The sequence below is a fragment of the Schistocerca serialis genome, chromosome 7, assembly GCF_023864345.2.
Source record: "Schistocerca serialis cubense isolate TAMUIC-IGC-003099 chromosome 7, iqSchSeri2.2, whole genome shotgun sequence".
Lineage (NCBI taxonomy): Eukaryota > Metazoa > Arthropoda > Insecta > Orthoptera > Acrididae > Schistocerca > Schistocerca serialis.
In genome coordinates this window covers 309,743,826-309,762,907 of record NC_064644.1, presented here as the reverse complement: position 1 = coordinate 309,762,907, position 19,082 = coordinate 309,743,826, and the positions used below count along the sequence as shown (strand labels likewise).

The 19,082-nt window shown below is 38.2% G+C and overlaps 1 protein-coding gene across 1 annotated transcript in view; it reads left to right on the top strand.

Annotated features, from left to right (window-relative positions):
- The first annotated feature begins 6,332 nt into the window (after nucleotides 1–6,332).
- LOC126412762 (protein YIPF1) overlaps nucleotides 6,333–19,082 on the top strand; it is a 28,578-nt gene continuing 15,828 nt past the window's right edge. Inside the window, exon 1 of the mRNA XM_050082515.1 lies at nucleotides 6,333–6,931. Coding sequence (XP_049938472.1) covers nucleotides 6,459–6,931 — 473 coding nt within the window. The 5' untranslated portion in view covers nucleotides 6,333–6,458. The remainder of the gene's footprint in view (nucleotides 6,932–19,082) is intronic.

Sequence of the window (19,082 nt, the reverse complement as noted above, 5' to 3'; positions counted from 1 at the left end):
AGGAGAAAAACAATTATTAAAATATAGTGAAAGGACAATTTAAGAAATGTAACATTTTCGCCCTGGTAATACTGCTTAACAAATGTAAGGAGAAATAAGAAACTACGATGTTAGCGCGCCATGGACGTGCGATATGTAATATGAATATATGTGAATTTAATTACGTGATATAAGTATATGTGAATGTATTTATATGTATGAATTTGTAATGGCCGAGAAAATGAGCTTTGTAGATATACTTGTAGTAGCATAAGGGTATTAAAACTCCATTGACGTGCACCAAGTGACTGAACTATGAGCCCCAAGGTTAATAAGGCTACTGTATACTGTCTCCCTAAATAAAGAGACTTATTTCCGACAGTATACAGTAGGGGGGCATTTGTGATAAACCTTTTGCATTTTCTTTATGTTTTCGTCTCCTTTAAAGGCAAAGAGAGAAGATAAAGCGGTAGCCCATCATAGAGCCTATGCCTACCGTCATGTATTTTTTGACTTTCAGTTGTTAAAAAACAGAGGATTTTTTCTGGCACCAGTAGGAGGAAGGAAGGATTCGCGCTCAGCTAGTGAACGAGGGAGAAGCACGCCATTTTTAGCGAGTAGTTGTAGACCGCCATTTTGGGGTCGCTATGAATAAGTGAGGAGTATGTATTTCATATGTGCACCGTTTAGAAAAATACAGTATTGTTTTATTAACAGAAAGGTCGTGTGAGTTGTTATTTCAAATAGTACAATAATTACAAGAACTGAAGCCCACCTGTGTACTTTGGAAAATTACGAGGATCCGATAAGCTTAATGGGAACACGGTCAAGACTTCGAAGGTGAATACGGCGACCAAACGTAGCATTATAAAGAATGGTAAGCACAAATCTACAGCGGAGAAAGAAACCACTTCGCCCTGCAAAATAATATGAACTAGTACGAACTTATTTCCAGGCATAGCTCAGCTTATTGTGCTTGTCATTCATGCCGAAAAATTAATCTCATTAATTCGATACATTTTAAAAAGCCACGCATTTTATTATCATCCATTCCATTATTTTATTATATTATAATGGGCTTTCACAATTGTATTTGGTGACTTTGGACAAATCGGACGATATACTTTAGAATCTTCGCAATATCCAACAAAGATAAGTTCCTTACATTTGTCTTCTAATTTCGTCCTTTTTTCTTTTGGTATATGTACAAATGCTCGACATCCAAATATTCGTAAATGACTCAGATTTATCCGACGACCACTCCATAATTCCTCAGGAGTGACACTCTTAATAGCTTTTGTTGGAGATCGATTCTTCAAATAAATTGCTGTGTTTACAGGTTCAGCACAAAATTGTCTACTTAGACCTGCACCTGTTAACAATGATCTTGCTTTTTTAGTGATTGTCCGATTTAAGCGTTCTGCAACACCATTCTGATCTGGCATGTAAGGAGTTGTTGTTTCATGTTGAATTCCATTCGTCTTTAAAAATAACTTCATGCGCCGATTGACGAACTCTTTTCCATTGTCTGTTCAAAGTATTTTGATTTTTCGACCAGTTTTATTTTCTACTCATGCTTTGAATTCGATGATGTGTCACAGACTTCTGTTGTTGTTTTTAGCGTATAACCAAAAGATTTTCTTGACAGATCATCCGTAAAAGTGAGAAGATATCGCGATCCTCCCCACGAAGCCATGCTCATTGGTCCACAAACATCAGAATGCACAATGTCAAGTATATATTTTGCTCTTCTACTTGATGTTTTAGGAAAAGGTTGTCGAGACTGTTTACCTTTTCATGCAGGGAATATGCGGATCTAAATTGACGTTCGTCCAGTTCAGTCCATCTGCCATTTTTTCTTTTAATAAATGCATGCTTACACAATTCAAATGTCCCAATCTTCGATGCCACAATTCATAACTGTCAATTTCTGCAACATTTGCGTAATGATGCACTTCATCTAATCGATACATACCATTTATTTGAGTTGCAGTTGCCACTCGTGTTCCAGAAACAATTACATCACTTTTATTGTATACGCTGCCCTGCAAATTGTCAAACAATACACACACTCCACGTCTTGTCATCTGACTAACCGACAGTAGGTTGTAAGCAAGGCTTGGAACATACACAACATCATTAACAGTAATCTATTTATTCTAGTCGTCACTAGTAACGCGAAGATGAACATCGCCTTCTACAAGAGCCTGAAGATTGCTATTATCTGCTACTGTCACTTTAGGAGCTGTGGTCGATTGGAAAGTGTTGAACGAGTCTCTTTGATTCGTCATGTGTCATGAACACCCGGAATCCACATACCAGCCATCACTATGATGCGAAGATGCAGTTAAGAGCCATTAACACAGTTTCGTTTTCAGTTCTCTCTGCATTCGCAGAATTTGAAAATTTTTTTGGTTTCTTCTTTGTTCTACACTGAATCGCCTTGTGACCAGGTTTCTGACATTTATAACACTTAAAAGGCTTGATATTTCGAACATCACGTTGGATATTCGTCTTCTGGTGTTTACTGTCCTGCTTACTAGCTGCCAGCGCCGAATCTGTGGTTTCATTTGTGGATGCAAACTGACGTTTCATCGATTCTTGAATTACTCGCTGACTTACTAAATCACTGGTAATCTTGACACCCGAATTCCCAATTGCCATAATCAAAGGTTGGAAATCTGCTGGAAGTCCACTTAGCATAATTGCAGCTACGAAATCATCGTCCATTTTCTTACCAATGCTCCGAATTTGTTGAGCAAGTGTCATAATTTTCGACAAATACGCCACCATATTTCTCTCAAAAGTCAATCGTACATTCATTAAGCATTGTAACAGCCCAATATAACTAGATAAACTCTTATCTTCAAATGTAGATTGTAAATTTTGCCATGCTTCTTTAGCAGTTGTTGCTCCACGAAGTTTTGGATACACAGATGAATTTACAGATAAACATAACTTCGATTACACTTTCAGTACATTCTTCTCATATTCGTCAGTGCCAGCACTTGTGTCCCATAGTCCCTCATGTTTCAGGTACATTTCCATCGCGAATTTCCAGTCGTCGTATTTTGTCATACCGATCAACTTTTCAAAATTAAACGGAAATACGGAAGCGTCCGATCTAACCCGTCGGCTTTGACCCATGACGTCACAAATATAGCGGAAACGACAATTCCAATATGGCGGATATAGAAACGTTGCATACGTATCACAAAGACGAAAACACATAGAAAAACAACACACACAAAGGTTTCACAAGAACAATCTGCTAACATTGATAGCAAACAAAGATAATAATAAACAAGTGGTACTCAAGGCCAGGCAGGGGGGGGGGGCTGCGCCCCACCCTGACCCCCCCCACCAAAAAAAAACTCCCAACCTAACCTCGTATTCAGGGCTACGCTACAGATCAATGTGTAGGTCAATCAAAAGATAAAAAAAAAGAAACAAATAAAAAAAAAAGAAAAAAACAATATTGATTCATTAGACATAACGAGTAGCGACAAAACATATAGACCATAAAGATTGAACAATCTAATGGCAAACTGATAAAAGCCTCATAGACGACGTTAAAACAAAAAGTACAGTAAAAAGGTAAACTATATATTACAGGCCCTAAAACTCCTACTAAAGTAACGTCAACGAGGCAACATCTACGAACACGCCACACTCACAAACCAAACTCCGCGCCGTAATGACGTCACACACCACAACACCCTTACGTCACGGGTCAAAGCTGACGCGTGAGATCGGATGTTTCTGTTGACCCAATTAAACAGTGAATGTTCACCCAAAGCCATCTTGAATACGTTCAGATAGTTAAACAAATAAATCTTGAGAGTTTCTCTGCAACAAAAATAATTTAAAAAAAACCATAGCAACATGTTGAACACACGCGAAAATTATGTAACCTTGATTTATCAGTTTATTTCTGTGGTACGGAAAGTTCACTAATCTCTCCTGGGCCCATAACCTACTAGATAGTGACTCTAATTAGTGCTCTGTGAGATTATAAAGTTGACCTTTTAATCAGATACGCGATTCACCATATTGCCAGGAACACACATTTTTAGAAACCATTTATTCAGCGATGTACATAACGAATATCAAGGAGAAAACATAAGGTTCCATACATATAACACATCAAAGAGTAAAATATGAATGTTCGCAACAGTTTTTGATCCACAGAATATGTTCCTAAATTCTGGAGCAGCAGTTCCCGACATGAAACAATACTTCCAACATAACAAACAGCACAGAAAACAATATATATGCAAAAACGAATTGCACCCAATTCTTCAGCATTCCTAAATAAAGGAATTCCTGCACTGAAAATTTTAAACAAATGATTTAGCGTCTAATTACAATGTACACCGAAGTAAAATGTACAATGCATGCACCACTTCTGTGACACCAGCTTCCAACAGCAAGGGAAGACATGTGTAACATCAAATTGTGTTAAATAAACGGTTATTAAACACCGAAATAGTACAGTCATTAGCGCAACTTACACTTCCAATACATCAAAAAATACTAGGCGCGGTGCTTGAAGTCAAAGTTCGATCTGTATCAACTACGCAGAAACACTCAGAACACTTGTGCTATATTTTGAGTGATACCCATCTTCTCAACGCAATAGCTTGATCCTCGTTCGTGCACCTGCAAATAACAAACATAAAAGTTTGAAGCCAGTGAGTGTAAACAACGAAACGAATTGACCACTTTTAAACTAAAAGTAAAAGTTTATCTAAAGATATACCTGCAGAAAGTAGCAGCTAACTTTCCTCTTCTGTTTGTGTACCGTAGGCAACAAAAGTAACAACTTTTTCACAAATGTGTGTTGCTATTTCGACAGCATTTAGTCGATGGCTCCACATTTACGACATTAGGGCATCTGCCTAAATTCTAACCCTTAGCTCCATGATTCTAAAGCCCGGTCCACACGCAACGATCTGTCTGCGCAGACATCGGCGCAGATGTCTGTACATGCAAAAGATCGCTGCAAATGTGGTGTGTTCACACGACACAAACCCCAATCTACTACTCGCCCGCCATCTGTCGGTGTAGAAAAGAAATATCAGTGGCAAGCGACTACGCTCCCCGAAAACGTCAAAATTTAATTCAGTTATTTTGAAAAATAGAAATGGAGGAAGTTCTGTTGTGGTCTGTGTTCGCAACTTGTGTTGCAAAAAACATTCAGACCAACCGCAGGAAACAGAGAAAGCGGTGAAAATGGTGCAGACAGTGGCTGCTAAAGCGAAAGCAGTTTTGTCACGTAAATTTACTGCGAGAGTTGCAGGGCGAACCTGTTTTGTTTTACATAACCTCGTGTTCCATTTCCTCGCACATTGGCACTCCAATTTCATCTTCAATTGTACTCCTGCTTGGTCTTGGCGTTTCTTGATCACGAAGAAAGCCAAGTAGATCAAAATACCATAACGTTGGCTGGTATACTTGATCTACTCCTACACCAGATCTTCTAGATTTCTGAACTTTGGATAACTCTTTTCGCTAAACAGTTCGCTGACAGACTAATTTACTTGACTTGCCTTCATGACCTCATCCTTCAGGAAAGCGTAAATAGCTTCACATGTGTTGGGTATTATTTCACTCAATGCTTGTTTCGATATTGCAGATGAAAATTCCAAATCATTGTAGCTCCTTCCTGTTGCTAGAAATCTTAATGTTACTGCCAGGCGTTCATGAGGAGAAATTTCCCTTCTCATACAAGTATTTTTCTCATAATATGAAGGGTTACATGCTTTAAGAGATAATTATAAGTTTCGACATCCATTCGCAAATAATTTCGCCAGTTCGCAACGAAATTATTTTTTTATTACCGTTTCTCTCTTTGCCGAGGCGCCAACTGCCCGCAATTTTTCAATTAGAGCATTGTATGCTGCTGTCTTTTTGTCTCGGTCACTATATTCTTTACTTTTAATCTTCCACAAACATGGGTGGTTTCTGTATATTTCAATGAATTCACTTACAAACTCTCGAGAACACTGACGAGTATCAGCCATTTTAATGCCCTGTGCACACAAATACAAACACTAGACTGAGCAAACAGCTGTTTCGCGCCAGATTTGCGACGATCTCCTGTCCACACACTCCAACTTGTCTGCGCAGATGTGGTTTGAACCGACAGATTTGAGAGGTTTCGCTCAAACCTCGAACTCCAACTTCCATGTTTGCACACACCTCAGGTTGGTGCAAATCTTCTGTTCACACGCAACGATCTGTCTGCGCAGATGTGATGTGCGCAGACATTTGCGCAGACAGATCGTTGCGTGTGGACGGGCCTTAACCACCTTGGCTACTATCAGGGTCTGTGGACACTATAAACGTCATTGGCTGCTGGCTAGTTACCTTTGGTCTGCGTGTAGGCTTGAATTGTTGGCAATCAAGTTGTATGTTGTGCTGGGTGTCATGATCTGAAGGTTAGGTGACTGCTTACGTTACAAGAAAGTGACGACATGGATCCGTCAAAGCAGTCTCTGCTTGACATCGACATAGATTCAAGATTGCCGGATGCACAGTTACAATTTCAAGAGTTTCCAGCTGTCGTTCCTGAGGGAGCGGCGGAGTTAACAGTGTCCCAGACAATGACGTTTAATCATTCCCCAGATACGCCCGGGTCTGATGTTGAAGGAACAGTGGACTCGCATTTGTTGAGTGAAAGTGAATCGGGAGCTGGTCAGAAGCCTAGACCATCATTTTGGACATTTGAATTTTACCAACAATTATGGGATGTTGATACGAACAACGTCGTTGACCGTATTTTGTGGTCCATTATACCGAGACCTAGCATAAATTATTTGCAGCATCATATTAAACCAAAGCCGGATCTCTATGGCCCGTTCTGGATATGTGTAACCCTAGTGTTTGCTACTGCTATAAGTGGGAATTTATTTGATTACCTTCATTCTCGAGGTGTTGGTAAATGGAGGTACGTGGCAAAAAATAATCTTAGCGTGGCATCCATTGAAGTGATAGTCACTTTTGTTAATGTACTGTTTTCTTTGTGTAGAGACATATTTCAACACGATTTGTCAGTTATCGATACACACTTAAGTGCTTGTTGTGTTTACATTCTTAAATTTACACGCTCTACGGTATCCACACAAGGAACATGTAATGAATATCGTTTCAGATATATCAGAAGGAATTAAAAGTAAGGCTTTCATGAATTCATAACCTCTGAAGAGAATACTTTTCCTTTTTGCAATCTTTACTCTTACGCCTTCTGTGGTAAAAATTTTCGCACTAGGTAATCCCGTGTAAGTCTGTTCATCTATGTGTAATTGCTGCAACCTACATCCACTTTGACCTGCCTGTTAGAGTGAGGCTTTTTTTTTTTACCTCTACAACTATGTCTGTCTGCGGAAACTCGTAATTCCAGCAACCAGGAACTGTATAATCAAATGTAGCAGTTTTCTGTATCACTTTATATTGTTTTTTAAGAAACCGTCTTTGCTTCACATGCAAGATTTAGCAAAATTAAGTTATGGCTTTTCATTGCCTACTATTTATGTAAGATGATGCACTAGACAAATACTTTCAGAAAAGTCTTTCTAACATTTAAATTTGTAATCAACATTAACAAGTACCTCTTTCCCACAAACTGTTATTTAGGATTCCCAGTATGCATTTTATATTTTCTTTGCTTTGGCCATTGTCAGTTAATCCCTTCTTCATATAGCAAACGTCAACGATAACTTTTAATGTCTCTCATTCTAGTCTAATCCCCTCCGCATCAGAATACATCCAATCAGACCTACCCTTCTGTTGTTCTTCTTGTTGTTATATCTTACAGATACACTGTCCATATAGTGTACATATGGCTTTGTCATAATATGATATTATTTGGCAGTAGATAAAAAAAGTCTTTTTATTTTCATCTACTACTTAAATATACACAAAGCAGCTGTGTGGGGTTTTAAACACTTCTGATTGAAAATGTGTATGCCATTAAGCTCTGAACTTTGTCAAAGTATTTTCCTTTAATGTATTTGAAAGTTGCATTGTGTTGTCATAGTTCTTCCCCTGGAGAAATATGCAAACTGTTAAAATTGTGAAATCTCAAATAGAATACTGAAAAGGAAATCTGTTATTTCAGCATACTGTATTACAGTACATTTCAAAGGTTTCAGCTGTAAGCAATCATCATTAGAGAAGTGCAAGTTTTGGGAGCAGAGTTACCTGGGAAGTGAGGAATACTTGTTCGGAACCATGATTAGCATCTTCTGCATTGATCTCAACATTGTGTGAAATATTCCTTGGTCATAAACATTATCCCTACTGTCACAAAGATTCAGTTGCTTCAGACTGTGTAAACAATCTGTTGTCTTTTAGAGAATTTATATATTATCAAGCACCCACTGAAGTATGGATACTGTTCAACAGTGTAGTCTTCTGATTTTTGTTACTGTCATGGTCTAAGATGAAAATGATTTGACTGGAAATCTGGTACATGAGCATGTACTGAGTGAGGTAGCATGGTGGTGATTCCTATCTGTTGGTACAAAGATACATATCCTTGCCTGTTTTAAGTTTACTATAGTTTTTCTAAAATCAATTCTGGCAATCTGAGCCAGTCATTGCCCCACCTCCCTTTCCCATTCCTTTTGCAACAGGATTAATTAATAACAAGAATCTCAGTTAAAAGCTAACTTGTTGCTTGAATGGATGCCAAATGTGATGATTTTACGTAAGAATGCTGCTTCTGCATGCACTCCTATGAGCTGTCCTTGTGTTGGATCACAGCATTTGACCTCAAATAAATGAATGATAAATTAACAAAGTACTAATGTACAGATAACACTATCCCAATATCAATGGTTTTTGTATACACAAAAATATTTCTCACTAAAGTGTTACTGAAACATCTAAAGAATTAAGACCTGCGACAATGGAATGAATCTCATGGGAGAAACAGAAAAGACAAATTATCTGCATCCTTATAGAATACTGGGACATGCCTTCCTGATTGCTTAAACAAGAAACGAAGCCTTGACGAATCTCTCATTCCAGGACACACCCAGCTTCACTGATCAAATGTTGACATTGGTGTGTTTTTGTTAATTATTAGCAGTGTATGAAGAAATACAGCCTAGATTAGATAGGCCTACTACATAAGTTGCTATGCCAACCAACCAAACAGATATTTTTCTCTTGTATAAACTCTGAGATAACTCACATTATTCATTTTATGATTGCCAACTTTTAAAAACACACACAGTAAACATCTTACAATGTTTTGTTTTCAATAAATCTAAATCATAAGTTTCACCATTTTAAGTAATTTTACAGTAAACAGATTTCGCATTAGGGAACCATCCAATGCCACTCGTCTGCTTTCACCTTTGGCAGTATGGCGAAAATGACTACTTTGAGCATATACAAAATGCCAATGATGTCATCACTACATACACATACCAACTAATGCCAACAAAAATAAAAATGACACAACAATGTTTCACTCCAACAACAAAGGGAAATTAATGGGACAACAGCAGGAAATAGGATGTTTAGGGTGGGTACAAGTGAAACATATAACATTACGAAACACCACACCATTTCAAAACAAATATTATAGAAGAAAAGAATTCTCAACTAATGACATAGCACTACAGCCACAATACCAAAAAATCTACATCTGCAATTCCGAAAAGCAGAATCGGGCATTTTCCTTGACCTAGATAGCTCAAACAAAGTCCTTGATAGCAAGAAAACAACACCTACAACTCTGAAAGTGGAATTGAACATTTTCCTTGACCTGTGTAGTTCAAACACAGCTCTCAATACCTTCTGGGGAGGGGGGGGGGGGGGGGAGAGATCGCAAACTTCACACACCTACATAACTTGCAAACCACAACTCAAACACCCCCCCCCCCCAAAAAAAAAAAAAAAAAAAAAAAACCACATTCACTAGATCGATTAAAACACAACCAATACACCATAAATATAAAACAGCGAAATCATCACAATTAGTATAGAATAAAACCAAAACAAAAATTACTTACCAACAAAAGCCTCCCTCAAAATTGTCTAGGTTGGCCAAAAAAAAACACACACACACACACACACACACAAAACTGATGACATACGGCAAACTAATCACACCAAACACACAAACAAAAGAGAAAACACACATAATACTCACTGAAAACAAAGTAAAAACTTTGATATCCACATGACTCAGGTAAACCCATATTACCACAGTGATAACAAAGACTCAGATTGAGGGGACCACACCCTGCCTGTCTAACCCATGTTAATTTAGGCAAGTATTTGACCCATTTCAGAAAAAAACTATTTGATGCAGGACCTTAATATCTTTACTGTATGTTACATGATGCTAATAGAGTCAACTGCACTAAAATCCACTTTATCCATTTTATAGTTTTAAAAAAATACTTTTTTAAATTTACTAGCAAAAATATTAAGTTTTTTCTGCAGAATATTTTTTTGTGAGCTTTCTAATGGAACAATATTAATGAATGTAGTACCAGACGTTGCTTTTTATATTGTGCAAAGTCTTTGAAAATTTCATTCATTTGTCTATGATAATTTCTGGTATAATGGGGCATATGTACTGAGCATTTTAATTTTTCTGGGAAATTGACTTTAAAGAAAAAAACTATTGAAATTTGTTACTTACAGTTGATTAAAACTGTCCTGCTGCATAGAATGGCCCTTCTTTCGCCTCTAGCCGGTCTTCCAGCTTCTTTTTCAACTTCCTGGAAGTTTGTCTTGCTTTCTTGGCCATATTAAAAGCAGACCTGTCTGCATCGGCTATCCTCATTTTATCGCAATGCTGCAGCCCAGTGATCATATTTTCACCAGGACTAATTCCCAGTTTTTTCAGTACCCAACACTTTTCAATATTACCACAATTGAATGTAATAACAGCATCATGAACTCCTAGTTTCATTGTATGCATGCCTACAAATACTGTTTTATGAAGGTGATTCCAAATTATGCTGTTGAAACATTCATTTGGGTTCTGTGTCTGCCTATGCAGACATTTCCTTAGAAGGTCAAGATGAGCCAAGTCTCTGAAAATAGGTTTAATTGCTGTAATAATAGCAGCAGGAAGAGAATGCTGGTGAGAATAAGATTCTCCAGTTGCCTGAGCCCTATGGTACATGCACCACGAATTTTCTCCTGATGGACACAATCCATGACATGGCTTATCATCAGTAGAGGACTTATGAAGAATATGGCCCAAACATCTCTTTTCATTGCCTCCAGATTTTCTTTATTTCTCTTAATTGCCTGCCCATAGTATACCTGCAAGTTTTCTGTTTCAGTTTTAGTTAACTGACCCTGTCCTGTCGCCAATTTTCCATCTTCTAATTTTTTTTCCTCTCATATCAACAGTTAGTTTTCTCAGCCTTGTTTCCAAACATTTTTGAACATGGCCTACACATTCTATTTTGCTAATAATGGCATCTCCATATGGCTTAGAGTTGACAGTGGGTGTGACACATAAACACACGTAGTAATAAAATGCTTGAAAAAAATTTTTTACAGAAAAATCCTTTTCAGGGTACTTAAATAAAACCTTAATCTATTGAAATATGATGAAAACTGAAAATCGATTTTTTTCGACCTGAACCATGGTGTGGTCGCCTTAACCGAATACCACCCATTAAACTCAATACATCATCATCCACGACCAGAGGGTGCTTTCAAATACAACACGACATCTACTAACGCTAACCAACTCAAAAACACCGCACCATAGTGTCGTCGCACATCACAACACCACTAAGTTATGGATCAGAACTGGGCGCTTCCAATGACCCTAGTTTTCTAAAACAAATAAGTTATGGCAGTAGTTGCATAATAGCATTTCTAAATTTCTCAGACTTTGACTTTTGAAGATCTTTGATCAGTATGTCTGCTCATTGTTCATTTGAAGTACAATACTTTATCATAAACAAACCTTCCTTGTGCTGTTCACTAACATAGTGAAATTTAGCACCTATTCGTTTGTTTCATCTAAATGTCGCGATCTGATCATTTGGGTAGCACTTTGATTATTTACATGAAGAATGATTTTCTATCTTCTTGTAGAAAAGGCTATAATCCTCGGAATCTTGTAGATATGTAAATTGAAGGTAGAGGAGGGAGAAAGGAAAGGGAAGGAACTGATGATATCAGTTGCATCAGGGCATTTTTCTCGCTTCCTGCGCACGGGGTCCTGGGTTCGATTCTCGGCGGGGTCAGGGATTTTTCTCTGCCTCGTGATGACTGGGTGTTGTGTGTTCTTCATCGTCATTGACTCGCAAGTCGCCAAAGTGGCGTCAACTAAAATGGACTTGCAATAGGGTGGCCGAACTTCCTCGCATGGGGCCTCCCGGCCAACAACGCCACCTAGTGCCACCTATCCACAGGCATGTCCATGTCCTCTATGCTCGCTAATTTTTAGATTTCCACCAAAGATCGATTGATATTGTGCATATGTGCTGAATATTGCGAGTTCATTTCCCACCGAGGAGAATCAATTACATGATAGTGTGATGTCTGTTCTTTCAGACATGTCCAAAGGGACAGACACCACAGATTCATATAATATGTTTGCCTTGCTGAACAATGAATCCACAGCCTTCAATCTGGATGCAGAATATCATTTGAGCTCTGGTGAGAATCTAAAAATTGGCGAGCATGGCAAACCTGGGTTCGGACTACTGATAGATGGCAGTAGGTGGGAATGTGGGTTGGCCGGGGAGCGATTCCAGGTTTGAGTCCCGGGCTGCCACACATGTGTCTATATATGTGCGGATGGATGTGTGTGCGAGTGTATACCTGTCCCTTTTTCCCCCTAAGGTAAGTCTTTCCGCTCCCGGGATTGGAATGACTACTTATCCTCTCCCTTAAAACCCACATCCTTTTGTCTTTCCCACTCCTTCCCTCTTTCCTGGTGAAGCAACCGTGAGTTGCGAAAGCTTGATATTTGTGGGTGGGTTTGTGTGTTTTTTATTGTGTCTATCTACCAGCGCTTTCACGTTTGGTAAGTCACAGCATCTCTTTTTTAATAAATAATAATCTTATTTTGACATCCCACAAGCTGAATGTACTGTTGTCTTTAAGCAGTCATAAACCACAAAGTTCTTCATTTTTTTTTTTTTTTTTTTTTTTTTTTTTTTTTTTTTTTTTTTTTTTTTTTTTATTAAATATAATAATACACACAACACAGATCAGAAATGACACAAGTTGCTACGTTGCTCTGTCAATGAACTACACAGATATTTTTTTCCGTTTATGAACTCTTAGATAGCTCACATTATTCTTTTCATGACTGCCAACCCATATAAACACACACAGTAAACATTGGGTTTTACCTGTTCTTTAACATTTAACTGACATCATGTGTCCTGCCATTTTATTTAAGTGATTTCATCATTGTATTTAGTTTTATTTGTTAATCAACTCCTGATCATATATGATATGGGTTTCATCAATTATGTGTATATTTTTGAATACGTATGTATATGATACATAAAATTTTATACATTCCTACATACACAACCTCTTACATGTGCAACATAATATATCACATGTACATAATCTATTAAAAGTGAAATGAATTCGTATGCCAGTGACACAGTTGCATTGTGTTAGAAATTTTTTAATATGTGCTTTTCTCTGCCTACATTTTCTCTTTATGGTTGTACGGTGGCTGTGATTGTAATTAGTAATAAACTAATATACTGCTTATCTAAAACCTCATACTTTCTGTTGTTGTTGTTGTTGTGGTCTTCAGTCCTGAGACTGTTTGATGCAGCTCTCCATGCAACTCTATCCTGTGCAAGCTTCTTCATCTCCCAGTACGTACTGCAGCCTACATCCTTCTGAATCTGTTTAGTGTATTCATCTCTTGGCCTCCCTCTACGATTTTTACCCTTCACGCTGCCATCCAATACTAAATTGGTGATCCCTTGATGCCTCAGAACATGTCCTACCAACCGATGCCTTCTTCTAGTCAAGTTGTGCCACAAACTCCTCTTATCCCCAATTCTATTCAATACCTCCACATTAGTTATGTGATCTACCCATCTAATCTTCAGCATTCTTCTGTAGCACCACATTTCGAAAGCTTCTATTCTCTTCTTGTCCAAACTATTTATTGTCCACGTTTCACTTCCATACATGGCTACACTCCATACAAATACTTTCAGAAACGACTTCCTGACGTTTAAATCTATACTCGATGTTAACAAATTTCTCTTCTTAAGAAACGTTTTCCTTGCCATTGCCAGTCTACATTTTATATCCTCTCTACTTTGACCATCATCAGTTATTTTGCTCCCCAAATAGCAAAACTCCTTTACTACTTTAAGTGTCTCATATCCTAATCTAATTCCCTCAGCATCACCCGATTTAATTCGACTACATTCCATTATCCTCGTTTTGCTTTTGTTGATGTTCATCTTATACCCTCCTTTCAAGACATTGTCCATTCCGTTCAACTGCTCTTTCAAGTCCTTTGCTGTCTCTGACAGAATTACAATGTCATCGGCGAACCTCAAAGTTTTTATTTCTTCTCCATGGATTTTAATACCTACTCCAAATTTTTCTTTTGTTTCCTTTACTGCGTGCTCAATATACAGATTGAATAGCATCGGGGAGAGGCTACAACCTTGTCTCACTCCCTTCCCAACCACTGCTTCCCTTTCATGTCCCTCGATTCTTATAACTGCCATCTGCTTTCTGTACAAATTGTAAATAGCCTTTCGCTCCCTGTATTTTCCCCTGCCACCTTCAGAATTTGAAAGAGAGTATTCCAGTCAACATTGTCAAAAACTTTCTCTAAGTCTACAAATGCTAGAAACATAGCTTTGCCTTTCCTTAATCTTTCTTCTAAGATAAGTCGTAGGGTCAGTATTGCCTCACGTGTTCCAACATTTCTACGGAATCCAAACTGATCTTCCCCGAGGTCTGCTTCTACCAGTTTTTCCATTCGTCTGTAAAGAATTCGCGTTAGTATTTTGCAGATGTGACTTATTAAACTGATAGTTCGGTAATTTTCACATCTGTCATCACCTGCTTTCTTTGGGATTGGAATTACTATATTCTTCTTGAAGTCTGAGGGAATTTCGCCTGTCTCATACATCTTGCTCACCAGATGGTAGAGTTTTGTTAGGTCTGGCTCTCCCAAGGCTGTCAGTAGTTCTAATGGAATGTTGTCTACTCCCGGGGCCTTGTTTCTTTCAGTGCTCTGTCAAACTCTTCACGCAGTATCCTATTTCCCATTACATCTTCATCTACATCCTCTTCCCTTTCCACAATATTGTCCTCAAGAACATTGCCCCTGTATATACCCTCTATATACTCCTTCCACCTTTCTGCTTTCCCTTCTTTGCTTAGAGTTAGGTTTCCATCTGAGCACTTGATATTCATGCAAGTGGTTCTCTTTTCTCCAAAGGTCTCTTTAATTTTCCTGTAGTTAGTATCTATCTTAGCCCTTGTGAGATAAGCCTCTACATCCTTACATTTGTCCTCTAGCCATCCCTGCTTAGCCATTTAGCACTTCCTGTCGATCTCATTTTTGAGACGTTTGTATTCCTTTTTGCCTGCTCCACTTAACTGCATTTTTGTATTTTCCCTTTCATCAATTAAATTCAGTATCTCTTCTGTTACCCAAGGTTTTCTACTAGCCCTCGTCTTTTTACCTACTTGATCTTCTGCTGCCTTCACTAATTCATTCCTCAAAGCTACCCATTCTTCTTCTAGTGTATTTCTTTCCCCCATTCTTGTCAATTGTTCCCTTATGCTCTCCCTGAAACTCTGTACAACCTCTGGTTTAGTCAGTTTATTCAGGTCCCATCTCCTTAAATTCCCACCATTTTGCAGTTTCTTCAGTTTTAATCTACAGTTCATAACCAATAGACTGTGGTCAGAGTCCACATCTGCCCCTGGAAATGTCTTACAATTTAAAATCTGGTTCCTAAATGTCTGTCTTACCATTATATAATCTATCTGAAACCTGTCAGTATCTCCAGGGTTCTTCCATGTATACAACCTTCTCTCATGATTCTTGAACCAAGTGTTAGCTATGATTAAGTTATGCTCTGTGCAAAACTCTACCAGTTGGCTTCCTCTTTCATTTCTTAGCCCCAATCCATATTCACCTACTATGTTTCCTTCTCTTCCTTTTCCTACTGTCGAATTCCAATCACCCATGACTATTAAATTTTGTCTCCCTTCACTACCCGAATAATTTCTTTTATCTCATCATACATTTCTTCAATTTGTTCATCATCTGCAGAGCTAGGTGGCATATAAACTTGTACCATTGTAGTAGGCGTGGGCTTCGTGTCTATGTTGGTCACAATAATGCGTTCACGATGCTGTTTGTAGTAGCTTACCCGCACTCCTATTTTTTTATTCATTATTAAACCTACTCCTGCATTACCCCTATTTGATTTTGTATTTATAACCCTGTATTCACCTGACCAAAAGTCTTGTTCCTCCTGCCACCGAACTTCACTAATTCTCACTATATCTAACTTTAACCTATCCATTTCCCTTTTTAAATTTTCTAACTTACCTGCCCGATTAAGGGATCTGACATTCCACGCTCCGATCCGTAGACTGCCAGTTTTCTTTCTCTTGATAACGACGCCGTCTTGAGTAGTCCCCGCCCGGAGATCCGAATGGGGGACTATTTTACCTCCAGAATATTTTACTCAAGAGGACGCCATCATCATTTAACCATACAGTAAAGCTGCATGCCCTCGGGAAAAATTACAGCTGTAGTTTCCCCTTGCATTCAGCCGTTCGCCGTACCACAACAGCAAGGTCGTTTTGGTTAGTGTTACAGGGCCAGATCAGTCAATCATCCAGACTGTTGCCTGCAACTACTGAAAAGGCTGGTGCCCCTCTTCAGGAACCACACGTTTGTCTGACCTCTCAACAGATACCCCTCCGTTGTGGTTGCACCTACGGTACGGCTATCTGTATCTTTGAGGCACGCAAGCCTCCCCACCAACGGCAAGGTCCATGGTCCATGGGGGGCACCATAACTTGTACCAAATAATTTTTTGATTATTAAGGTGTAGCTTCCTGAGAGTTCCTGATTTCATCAAACTCTCTTTCCAATTAGGCAGTTTTGCAACCAGGTGTTAGCAATACCTCAAACTTTTATTGTTCAATCTTTGAATGCAGCTAACCATGTCAAAATGTCAAATGCTTTTGATTGGTAAAGCAGTATGATAACTGCTTGCTGCTTGTGATCTATTAAAATTGTGCATCTATCAAGAAAGTCATGCAGGTCGTTGATGGTGGACTTATTTTAGAAAAATCCCTATTGGGAGGGTTAAATGATGTTCATGTTTAGGAAGTTCTGTAGCCTAGTTATAGCAGTATACTGGAAATACCTTGGAGAAGGTGGATAATAATGCACTTGGCCTATAATTTGTTGCCTCCTTTCTTTTTCACTTTTTTAAAATAGTGATAAAATTTTTCATATTTTTAAATTGTTATGATATGCTCCCTCTTCCAATAATGCATTTATGATATCAGAGAGGTGCTCATGTTTAACTTTCTTTCTTATAATATATTGTATTTCTCCTGCTGTTGTTGGATGTAAGAAAACTTTGTTCAAGGGAACATTTATGGTGGGGAGAGTGCATACAGTGTTCTTAGTGCCATGAAATAGCTTCTGTGGAATTACTGAGAAATATCTATTAAATTCATGTCAACCTCGTAGGTGTAGTTCGTTATTTTTCAATCTCTTTGTAATATAATCTGTCTCTCTTCCAGTCCGTTTATTGATGATGTCCCAGAAATAACATATACATGTTGTGCTATTTCCTACATCTGTTTTCTTTATTTTGGGCAGTGACTTCATCTTAAATGATAAAACTTTAATGCCATCTGCAGGCAAGAATTTTTCTTTTACAGGTTGATAACGTTTACTCTTTTTGGAAAGTGATTAGTAAAGTAACACTGTGAAACCTGTATGAAATTACCAAATTCATCACGTACTGTTGAAGCACTAAATTTGTTTTTCCATTCCTCATTTTGCAGGTCAAAAGTAAAATTATTTATATTTCTGCTGTTATAATTCCTATATCTTATAATTACTTTTTCTCTTGGTAGTCGGCGTTGAGGTAAACTAGCACGGATAGTATGTGCACTGTGATCTGAGAAGTGGAGCCAAGCTCTGTTGCTATGTGATTAAGGCAACTAATTATCCTAGTTCTTTCCACAATTTGTATTTGTATGTCAAAGGAGGGCATTAATATTGACCAACTGCAACTTTGTCAGATTCTATGAAGAATTCAACACAAAAGTCACCATATATTATTACATTTGCTCAGCTATTCTGGCATACTTTCTCTGGCGAGGAAGACAGGGAGTCACAAAAGTGGTATGTTTCACAGATAAAAAGGGGGATTACCTCTATCATCATTCTTCAAGCATACACAATTTCCTCCATTTTTGAAACTTTAATGGGAATACTGATGATCTAATCTAAAATAAGTAGTATGAAGCTATGTCAGCTCAGACTCCTTTAGCCAGTACTCATTAATGCACACATGCATGTGACTGACAGCATGTTATCACTGGCAAGAATGTCAAGTTCACTTAATTTATATCTCAGCCCCTCAATATTGTGACAGTATATAATTAAGGCAGTCTACTTCTGTCTGCTGTTTGTTCACACTTGGACAGAGATCGCCTTTTACTATTGCCTCTTCCAGGAAGGGAGGCCTGTCCATGAAAAAATTTCAATATTCGCTGCAACTTTCCTTGCTCTTGCAGACTGTCTTGTTTCGGGTCTCTTGGGAACATCTGTGCTGGTGGTGTCTTCTGCTGTGTCTTGGGCATCTTCTGGTGCTGAACTTGGCTAAGCTACTTTTAATTAATTTAATTAATTAATTTTAGACAATTTTGCTTGAATGGCCGGAGATAGTGGTTATGTATGTGTGAGGCGTGCCTGCTTGTGTGAATCTGTCTCTCTCCCTTTCTTTCCTAAAGAAGGCTTTTTTGTGCCTGTTTGAAACTCAACATATCATCTTTATGGTGATTAGCAATTCATCATTTTCATAATTAAAGATACCAAGTGATTGCATTAAAGTGCT